Here is an 11,366-nt window from a genome sequence, read left to right as displayed (position 1 = left end):
AGGCTTGAGCCACAGCGCCCGGCCCCCCTCTGCCTTTATTCATCCCCGTCCCTGCTCAGAATAGCCCCTTGTCTCTGTCTGTAAATACACACCGTTTTCTAGCTCATCTGACAAGTTGCCAGCATCTAAGCAGATCCTGGGCTTGCCTGCGGCTATGCCCTCCCTTCCTCCCTCCATTTGCTTCTCTCTACCTGAAATTTCCTCCTTCCCTGTCCTTGATCTTGCCTAAGCTCCCTAAAAGCCTTAAATGCCACACTCTCCGTGCATGGACTCTCTCCCAGTCACGGAGCCAGAAGCGTTATCTGTCCTTAGGAAGCTCACTCTCTCTCTCTGCCTTTACTGTGGAATTCTTTATACCTGCCATTAGAGTGGGCCTGTTTGTCTCACATCTTGGCTTTTCCAGGAGATTATAAGTTCCTGAAGGCAGGGACCCCATGTCTGGCTCATCTGTGTCCTTAGAGGCTTAATATATGTTCTGATGATTCACTGGGTTTTCTTGTTATTAATGAGCTGATGCATTGCGTTATGGGAGAAGGATCTGGGAATTCTGCATTCGATTCCAGATCTGGTTCTAATTCCCTTTACACTTCTGGCAAATACAATGACATTCCGAGTACCTACTCAATGTTATTAAACATTTATAGGCCTTTTTCATACCTGTTGGACATAAAGACTCAAGGGAAAAAAGGGGGAAAAAAGGTAGTGAGGCCCATTAACCAGCCACACGATGTATCTTTATTCATACGTAAGAACCAGAACCAGGAGGTTGAGTTCATGATCTGTGAGACACTTTCAGGTTCCGAGGTCATGTTTTAAAGAGAAATCATGATCTAGAAGGCCAGAGCTGCTTGGATTCTGATGAGTAGCCTCGGTACTCCATGCCTGTACTTAGGAGAGTATATTTCTTTTGCAGGAAGAAACCAATAGTTTTCTGAAAGCAATTGAAGAAGCCAATAAAAAGATGCAAGCGGCAGAAATCAGCCTAGAGGAGAAAGACCAGAGGATCGGGGAGCTGGACAGGCTGATTGAGCGTATGGAAAAGGTAGGACACAGCGTTGGGCCTATTCCCCACTTGCCAAACTTTTCCCTGCAGGTCCATCTGAGATACAAGAAGCCCTGGATATGGATTCCTCTCACCTCCCAAATTTGCAGACTAAAAAAAAAAAGACAAAGCTATAAAATAAAGTATAAGAAAGTCCAACAAAGTTCTAATTTTTTGGCCGGGTGCGGTGGCTCACGCCTGTAATCCCAGCACTTTGGGAGGCCGAGGTGGGTGGATTGTGAGGTCAGGAGTTGATGACCAGCCTGGCCAAGATGGTGAAACCCCGTCTCTACTAAAAAAATGCAAAAAAATCAGCCAGGCATGGTGGCAGGCGCCTGTAATCCCAGCTACTCTGGAGGCTGAGGCACAGAATTGCTTAAACCTGGAGGGGCAGAGGTTGCAGTGAGCTGAGATCGCACCAGTGCACTCCAGCCTGGGCGACAGAGCGAGACTCCGTCTCAAAAAAAAAAAAAAGTTCTAATTTTTCCCATGGCAACTATTTTGATGCTTTTTAAAAATCTTACTTGTGAAATTCTTTAGAAAAATTAATATTTTAGCAGCCTCACTTTGCTGTTGCCCCAGGTGTGAACTTAGTTTATTCATTGAATTATCAAGCCCTATTTAGGTGTTACATCAACACAGCAACCCTGTTGTTTCTGGGGCATGTGTCTCAAGGGTTGGCTTTTCCTTGACATGCTGGGGACTTGAGGGAGTAGGGAGGCCCCATTTCTCTAGGCGTGGTTAGCAGGCTGATGAGTGGGGTGGGGGGACCTGAGGAAGGCGCGAGTTCAGCTGGGATCATGAAGCCTGTCTAGAGAAAGGGAGGAGGCCAGGAATTAAGCAGGAAGTGGAGGAAGAGGAGGAAGTGGTGGGAGAAAGGAAAGAGGAAAGGAAGGAAGAGAAGGAAGAGAAAGGATGGGCGACCTTTAGCAGGTGATGAGTGACTTCTGGACCCAGGAGTTCAGGGCCGAGGCTGTGGCTGGTTTCTGGGAATGGCTCCCTGGCTGCATATGAGCTTGCAGAGAGCAGTGACCTGCCAAGACCGTGACATTATTAGCACCCTGTGACTCATTCGGGATGCGGAGAATCTCCAATCTGATGATGGAGGCAGAGGAGGGGCAGCAAGTGCAAGGTCACTGTCAGGCTTCATGTTATTCTGAGAAGAGGTCGCCTGACCTCATGGTGTTTGCAGCATAAGCCCTTCTACTGTCCCCTAACAAGGCGAGGTGTCGCCACTATGGGAACTGCATTAAGTTCAGTACTTTGGAGTTTCAGAGCTCACTGGATGCTTCTTTTTAGCTCTTTAGCTTTTTACTTGGGAGAGACGGGCAAACTAAAGAGTCAATTACAATCTTACTTTTACCGCCTGGGAAAACAGAATCCCATCTTTTATTGAAGAATAGATGATTGGCTTAGTCAGGACTAACATTAGTATTGACCAGAGCGGGTAGTGGTGAAGACTGGGCAACAAGTGGGCTTTCTAGAACTTGGGTGAGCTTCCTCCCACATTAGTGTCCTACAACAGCAGAAGATGTCAGTTAACTCGGATGCTGTCTCTCTGGGTGGCAGGTTTTTCTGCAGCACAAAGAAGCAAGGTGAGCAGGCAGCATAGCAGGGTATGATTTTTCCAAACTCAGTCTCCATTTCTGTAAAGTGCTGATAATGGTACTTCTTATTCTTGGGGCTTTTGTGAGCAGTACATGAGAAAAATCCACGCCAAGTGCTAAGCATGGTTCCTTGTATGTAGTAAGGGTTCAGTCATTTGTGGCTATGATTTTTACTTTGTTACAAGGTTGCCTAAGCGTCGACCCTCAGAGTCAGGTTGTTTTTAGCTCGACCCATTTTATGCTTATCTTCATTGTAGTCTTGAGGTTCTGCAAGTTTCTTGTCTTTCCCCACTGATTTTCGCATGGAGCCCTCGTGTGGGGTGAACGGGTAGAGCCAGGAAGCTGGTCAGGCCAGCCCTCCCTGCCAGCATTTAGGAAACACAAAACCTTCCTCAAGTGGTGTTGGCTTCTTCTTTAGTGATTGGAAATTTACTGTCCTTTCTGTAAATCTTCCTTTCCATTTAGGCTAGAGAAATGCTATATTTATTGAGCTGAGATTAGATAGGCCAATTTACGCTGTTTCCTTTCCAGGGATAAATCTTTGAGAGCAGGAATCTGGCCAAACCCCTGTCTCACACTATGTGAACGGCATGTCCCTAGGCAGGGCTGTGGCGGTGTACGTATCCTGCTCTCGGTTTTGGATTTTGCTCAAGGACAAACCATGTGCTTTTGAATGGCTTCTCTGCCATATACCTTAGTTTATTGTTTCTCTTGTTGAGCATTGTATTTCAAACATCTTTTTTTCCTGATCAGTAAAAATCTTTTAAGGAGTGTTCTCTACCAGGGACCCTTCTGGGGAACAGATAATCTGGGCAGTGGTTTCACAGATGTTTACAAATGTAAGAAATAATTGTGCAGTGTACACTTAAGATTTGTTGTGCCTCAATTAAAAAAAAAACTGAATGTTGTAAGTGTGCTGTAAGTTAGACCTTGCTGTACTTTACGACAGCTTTTTTTTTTTGGAGGGAGGCATTCACTTGTGAAAGCTTTTATCACTGTTATTTCAGGGCTAATGTAAAACTTCCAACCACATGGGGGCAGGAGGAACGTTCTGCTCAGGTCAGGCCATAAGAATGTGCATTTGCTGTAGAGATTTAAAAACAGTAACAAAACCCCAGTCAAAGTTGATCTACCTTTGTTATTTTAAATATTTCAGTGATACACTCTTCCTGTTTGAGGTGGACTGTTTCCCCACCCCTTTGGCCTACCTCTTTGTATACCACTGCCTAGCTTCAAAGTTGTGGCAGTTAAATTTTCAAAGATTTGCGTTTAATAATTTGGTAGAAAAGAGGTTTGGAATTTATGTAACTAGTAAGAATTTGCAGGGTAGAATTTCTGAACATAAAGATGAGGACCATTAGTTCTCAGAGAAGGACCTAAAGTAAAATAATCTCCCAGTTAGTGAGTGGGATTTGATAAACTTCCATTTTAAGGACATTTGTTACACCAACATCTGTAATGTATTTTTAGTGCAATTTCAGTTATGGTGGGCAGCATGTCTTTATGAACATGTTTCAGCTTTGTCCAAAGAAATGACTCCGGACTCCTTTTCTGGGCAAACTTCTAAATATACATAGATATAGCAAAGTGTACAAAGTGCACAGCATGGTGCATGTATGTTTCCTATTGCTACCATAGCAAATTTCCACAAGGTTAGTGGCTTAAAACAACACAAATGTGTTATGTTACATTCCTAGAGGTCAGAAGTCCTAGAATCCAGGTGTTGGCAGAGCTGGATTCCTTTTGGAAGCTCTCGAAGGGAGTGCACTTCCCTGCCTTCTCTAACTTCTGGAGACCACCTGTGCTCCTCAGCTTGTGGCCCCTCCTGCAGCTTCAGAGGCAGTAGCAGAGCATCTTCCAGGCTCCTTCCCTCTGATTCTAACCCTGCTGCCTCCTCCTTAGAAGGATCCAACTGGATAACCCAGGATCTCCCCATTTTAAGATCCTTAACTTAATCACATCTGCAGAGTTCCTTTCTCCATGTCAGATAACACATAGGATTCAGGAATTAGGACATGGACATCTTTGGAGGGCCATTATTCTGACCACAACACATTTTTACAAGTGAATACACCTGTGTAAACACCACAGGTTAGAATATAGGATATTGCCGGAATTCCAGAGCCTCTTTTCTTGACGATTCAGAAAATAATAAAGAATTTTACAGTATGACAAGCCACCGATTTAAAGTATTGATTATCGTTATTTGGAGCTGTAAATTTTCACTGAGCCTGGGCCGATGGAATACTTTTAGAAAATAAATCGTGAATGGTTTTATTTGGGATGTTTGTCTCTGACCCATAAATATATCTATACATACACAGCAACTGACTTGGCAGTTTTGAGCCTTGTTTGGGCTTTGCTGAGCAGGTGTGTAAAACCCAGGGAGTGTCATATAAACTTGGACTCCCTAGTGCTAGAATTGCTAAATAGACATTCTCTGTCGAACTTGGGATCCATTGATTAAAATATCAGTTTCTGTTTTAGGAACGTCATCAACTGCAACTTCAACTCCTAGAACATGAAACAGAAATGTCTGGGGAGTTAACTGATTCTGACAAGGAAAGGTAAGACGTAATGCCTTTCGTCTTGTAATGGATTTAGGTTGTGGACATGCTGTGTTTTTATGGCCTCATTTGACCCTTGCATTTTCATTTGTGTGGTTGTCCCTTGTTACAGATTTAAGCATACGTGACATTGGGCTGATAGCTTCCAATATGGAGCAAGTTTCTTTGGAAGCCTCCAGCCACATCTTGCAGACCATGGCTGGTTGTTAGTGTAGTAGAACATGTCAAATACTTTTACAAGTGCAGAAGTTCAGTCTATTAATGTTCTCCATCGCCTTGAACTCCACAGGATGCACCTTGTTGATGAGAAAACTCATCAACTGTGACTAATACCATTTGCCTTGGAAACTAATTTTAAAACATCTTTCTTTGTTTCCAAACTTTGCTTAGTAAAACCTTGCATTGTCCTCTGGCTGTAAGTATGTAAAGCTCTGCATGAAAAGCGTGGTATAGTACATTGTCTCTTCTAGAAATCAAAAGGCAGAGAGGCTATTCAGGGGTCTCTAGTGAAGGAAAACAAGGTTGAGATGATTTGAGTGTTTCAGGCAAGTGACTTAACCTCCCTGAGTCTTGCTTGTGCAACACGGAAATTAATCTTTAAAGGGGGCAGATGGGTATGATGGTGCTAACGGTGCCCATCTCACTAGGTTACTATTGTTAAGAGAACTGTTGGACTTGCTGCCTGCCAAATGGTATGTGCTGAAAAAATATCCATTTTTCCTTCCTCAGTTGCAATTTCAGAGTTTTCAAAGTTATATGAGGCTTGCTAGTCTTTAACATAGTGCTGAGGCAGAGATGGGGCATGGGAAATAGACCACCAGACCCTTCCTCCAGTGCTCAGCCCCAGCGGCCCCAGAGAATTGAAGAGTCCAAGCAATGTTGGAGAATAATTTGTGCTGTTGTAAAACAAAAGTATGAAATGTCTTGTGATGTGGCTTGCTCTGTTTTGATGTAGAGAAGGTCTTTCAACTTGTCCCCCATTTGTCAAAAATAAAGGATATGTAGAGCAACTGTGATTCCACACTTTTTGGTACTCTGCCATTGATTTCAGATATTTTATTGTGTTGCTGGACCCCTTCTTTCCTGTCCCCGCATCAAAGTAATTTACTGGATGTTCCAATATTTTATTAACCCCAAAACAGAGAGCTTCTCATATCTGTAAATGGTGCAAAAAAAAATTCTCTCTCAGTCCCTGGAAAATAATGGTCCTTATATGGGATAAAACTTGCAAATGGGAACTTGAAAAATAATCCTGTGCTCCTTGGGTGTAGTAGTTTGTTGGTAATCACACTACTTCGTGTGGCCGTCACACAAAGTAAGAAGAATGGATCTTAGGGTTTGATTCCTTGTTCGTGGCAGTATTTTTAAATTTTTTTAAGTTTGCATTTTTTTTTTTTACCAAACCTTCCTCAAAAGATACATGTTTTCTATTTTTATTTTTTTGTGGAGATGAGGGTCTCAGCATGTTGCCCAGGCTGGTCTCAAACTCCTGGCCTCAAGCAATCCTCCTGCCTTGGCCTCTTGAAGTGTTGGGATTACAGGCATGAGCCGCCATGCCTGGCCCTCTTGGCAATATTCTTTAAAGCTGTGACTGTTGCTACTGCTGTTGCCGCTTTGGTTTAAGACTCATTTGCTTTTTTCTCCTATTTGTGTTAGGTATCAGCAGTTGGAGGAGGCATCAGCCAGCCTCCGTGAGCGGATCAGACACCTAGATGACATGGTGCATTGCCAGCAGAAGAAAGTCAAGCAGATGGTCGAGGAGGTAAGCATCTGTAAAAGGTCACAGACCTGGGATTGCTTCCTGTGGTGGGGAAGCATCCCCAGAACAAGTCTGCCTTGCCATTCCGTTTCCTGTGGCTCACAAGCCGAGGTGCTCGGGCCATTGCCATCTAGGCCCGGAGTGGGATTTCCCCACATGTCCCCCATGGACTGGTGGTGATACCCCTAAAAGAGGGATCTCCTCAGGTCAAAGGATTACAGTTAAGAAAGTTGGAAAGTGCAGTTCCTAAACACACCCACTGCCAAAGGACAGTGATAGCCTGCGTGAGTACCTACAGCTCAGGGGACCCAAGGGGGTGATGGGAAGGGTCAGTTTAGCCCAGGTCCCTGCACTGCCTCCATAGCCATCCGTCTCTCTCGGCTGCCATTCTTGTCCTTTATCCTTTTCTGGGTGTATCTTTCCTTCCCTTTCCTTGTCTGTTTCTCTCTTTTTTCTCCCTCCTTCCTCATTCTCTTCTCCCACTCCTGTTTCTTCTTCCTTTTCCTTTACCACCATCCTTTCTCTCCTGTCTCTGTAACAGGAAACTAAGCTATACATTTACTGTATGGGCATAGTTTACTGTTCTCTTTTTTCTAAATGAAAAAATTGGGTAAGTTGAACATTTGTATTTCTCTAAGAGGAACAAATTTTTTTTAGCTTGTGTCAATGTAATCTGCCTCTCTTGTGGTGATGTTCCAAAGAAGAAAGTCCGTGTGGTGTAAAGCTAATCACATATTATTGTAGTTTTCTTCTTGCTCAATTGAATAATCCGATGGAAAAATCTGATAGAAAAAGAGCAGTTAGTACTAATAGGGTTATAAGAATTCCCTTGAGTCTAATTTTCTAACTTGCAAAGAAAAGGTTTCAATTTAATTAAATATTAAATTGAAAAATGAAAAAACATTTTCCTTATATTAAGCACTACTTTAAAAAGTTATGTTTTATTAATGAATTATTAAAATTAAAAGCATATCTACTTCTGATAGATCATGTACATGACAGACAAATGGAAGATTAAAAATATATCTATTAATCTCTAATATATTGGAGATATTAATGTTGTGGGGTTAAGGTCAGAGAATCATGAGAATGGGAAGGGACATCTTTTTTTATTGTGTGTGGGACAGACATACACATTAGATAAAAGTTTGTCCGTAAATGAGAAGTGCAGTTATACTGTGTTGAATCACGTACATCTTATATTGGTTCACATACAAGTTTCTGGGGAGCAGTGGAATAGCAGAGGAAGCCATGCATGCACCTTTGCAATCCTTTTGTGCATCCAGGCGGGAGCACTGCCCATGACAGTAAGGGAGAGGGAGATCCTGCACTATCGTCAACTTTAGGTAGATGTCAGGAGTGTGTTTTCCAATGAAAAGCATCGCTTTGCCACAATTAGCATCTCAGTGAGCCTTGGCTGTAGGCGCATGGTTTTTCTGCTTTTGAATTTCACACCCACGAAGCCTGGGGCAAGGGCATCCCTTATTTTCCCCCATGTGAGTCTCTAACTGTGGGTACTACATTTCTCCCACCTCACCACAGGGGGGTGTCTGTGTCATTCTTGTATCTAATCATTAGAGAACTATTGAATAAAACTTCCTACTGGTTGGCTTCTGGTTCATTTAAACCCTTACCTGTAAGAGGTTAAGGCTGTACCAGAATCAGAGACACCTGTTTTTTAAAAAGACACTTTCAAAGAAGTTTAGAATTCTCCATTTCCTAACCTACTTCCAGAATATAACTAACATTCCAATTTGAAGGGAGTGAAGGAGTACACACACACATAGAGATGTACATACACATACAAATGTGTGTGTGTATAGGGATGCATATAAAGATCACTGTCCATGCTTTGCTTTTTTCTACCTGTGGTTTCATATCTTCCAGATAAGATTCTGTAAGCTTTGATGTGGTCTGTGGTCTGGAAGGCGCAGTCATTGGAATGAAATCACCAGCTAAAATTTAGGATGCCATCAGAGTTAGCACCCCTTAGGGGCTGTTTAGCCACCACCACCAACATGAACAAAAAAAGAGAGAGACACTTTTTATTTCTAATAATTTTTACTGCCTGATTTAGAAAGTTTGTGTTTGCCCAGCATACTACATTAACTTATATAAGAAAAGGATAGCTTAAAAAAATCTCAATTGCTATAGCCGTTTATGTGAATACATTTTTTAAAAAGTTAGAAACATGGTCAAGAGGGATGGACAGATGAGCACATTCAGAAGAGCAAGCCCAGGTTGGAAAAGAGTTGAGAACTCGAGTAATTCAGGGAACTGGGGAAGACATGCCTGAGGTGGGATGAGAGCTGAATTCACATCTTAGAAAACATAAGGGAATATGTTTTTGTTTTGTATTGTGAAAGAAGGCCAGGCTAGAACCACTGGGTGACGCTTTCAAAGAGGCAAAATGCAGCTCTTCATTCAAAGCAAAGAAAATATTTCTAGTCTTGGCTGCACTGGTAAGGCGTTTAGCCCTTCATCATGAGTACATTCGTTACAAAGTAAGAAGCTGATTTAGAAGTTCTCTAGTGTTCCTCCACAAATTCTGTGTTCTATATAACCTTAAAGACTGTGTGGAGGAAGTCTGGTAACTTCAGTTAAGTGTTCATCATACAAAGAATTCTCTGCTGTTTACTATGCCGTGCCTGTTTTTATGAGCTCAGCCTCATCATTATGTTGCATAATGAGCAAAATCAGCAAAGTTGTAACTAAATCACTTCAGCTCACTTGGAGCAAATTTTGAAAAATCCAGACTACTGAATTGGTCACTTGTGAAATTAATCCTGAAATCTGACTCGAGAAGAGAACTATGTTTTCATCTGTGAACTCCGGCTCCCCAGGCATATAGGCAGCCTTTAAGTATAGTAGATGTTAGGGACCCTTTTTCTTCCCTCACATGGGTCTGGAAGCTCGTCTTCATCATAGCCTCACTTTCCCCGTGGATGGGAGTCTCGCCTTCATCCATTGTTGGTATCATTTTGACCATAATGTCCACGTGGAAACTTAGTTTTTTTAGATGATGGGCTTCTTTTGTTTAGCTCAAAATGTCCAGGTATTACTACTGAGATCCTTGAGAATCCTTAAATGTTAAGCAACATGTTTCTCCTCACCTCAGTGGAGTATCTTTGTATCATAGTAATAATAAATAATAAGATAACAAATAATAAAAAGTAGCTGGTCCAGGTTTTGTCATCCTTAGCTCAATAATGACTTGATTTCTATGATGGGAGACAGTAGGATTTGTACTATGTAGGAAGGGCTCATGGTGGGGGTGAGCCCTTTTGAAATGAAGGATTAGTACATATCTTACGGGGTCAAGTTCATTGAGAAGACAACGCAAAGCGTCTTCTGTAAAATGTGGGGCCAAGTACCTCTCACTAGGCTAGGTCTTTCTACTGAATTAAGTCTCCTTCTGTCATGGATGTCAGGGGCTTGGGGATCTCCCTGATTACTAGTTCTTCCAGCTGATTCTGGCTTTGATAAAATTAAAAAACAAAGCCAAAAAAGCCCCACATGTGCCTCTTATAGTCAGGAAATACAGAGAAATGCTGAGGGATTGGAAAGAAAAAGCCCTGAAGGGGAAATTAATTCAGCCATCCATTCAGCAGATACCCACTAGCACCCGCTTCGTGCTGGGGTTGGGTACACAGTGGGGAGTCATGCAGACGTGGGCCCTGCTGGCACGGATCTTACCCACTGGTATCACCCGAGTTCCAGGGTAGTCTTGCCTTTGGGCTTTATTATCCTGTTGAAAAGCCTTGTTGGGATTGGTCTTTGGTCTCGAATCAAGCTGCATTCTTTAGATTGCCAGGAAAGGCATGGGGAGAGCTGAGAGGAGTAAAAAGTGAGAGAGCATCCTGAGGCCCCCACAATGCCCCTCTGCTCACACAGCTTTGAGTGTGACTTCTTCAGTCCACAGAGTCATTCACACCTTCTTTACCTGCTATCACCATGGCTCGCCTGCTGCTGACCAAAGCAGCTCTCCTGCCAAGGGGAAAGTGATCTGGAGGAAAAAATAAATTATTTGCCTTCCAAGAGGGTGGGTTTACATTTTTGCCAATGGGCAGGGATATTATTCAGCTGAAGGAACAGTAATTTCTTAAGAGATTCTGTTTTTAGCTATTTCCCAGTACAGCCATTAGGCATCCTTTCATTTTATCATGTCTTTCTTTTGATTTCCCGTTGCCACTTGTGATATAGGAAATATTTCTTCCAACAGGGCCTGAAGGAAGTTTCTTTTCATTTGCAGAGGAGGCATCTAGACTTCTTTTGCTGAAAGCAATCGCACTCTACCCCACTTTGCTATAATTGAGATGTTTAATAAGTGCAAAGGTGCAAGGAATTGATTTTCTCAGTGCTTCACCACCCAAGCTGCTCATTGGAATCAC

General features: G+C 42.6%; 1 protein-coding gene across 2 annotated transcripts in view; it reads left to right on the top strand.

The window, feature by feature from the left end:
* MYZAP (myocardial zonula adherens protein) overlaps positions 1–11,366 on the top strand; it is a 94,047-nt gene that overhangs the window by 41,141 nt on the left and 41,540 nt on the right. For both annotated transcript variants that reach the window (XM_011940520.1, XM_011940519.1), the window contains exons 8-10: positions 914–1,042; positions 5,137–5,216; positions 6,873–6,978. In XM_011940520.1, the coding sequence (XP_011795910.1) occupies positions 914–1,042; positions 5,137–5,216; positions 6,873–6,978 (315 nt within the window). The remainder of the gene's footprint in view (positions 1–913; positions 1,043–5,136; positions 5,217–6,872; positions 6,979–11,366) is intronic.

Source organism: Colobus angolensis, unplaced genomic scaffold, assembly GCF_000951035.1.
Source record: "Colobus angolensis palliatus isolate OR3802 unplaced genomic scaffold, Cang.pa_1.0 Scaffold19, whole genome shotgun sequence".
In the NCBI taxonomy this organism is placed as follows: domain Eukaryota; kingdom Metazoa; phylum Chordata; class Mammalia; order Primates; family Cercopithecidae; genus Colobus; species Colobus angolensis.
This window is presented reverse-complemented; position numbering and strand designations above follow the sequence as displayed.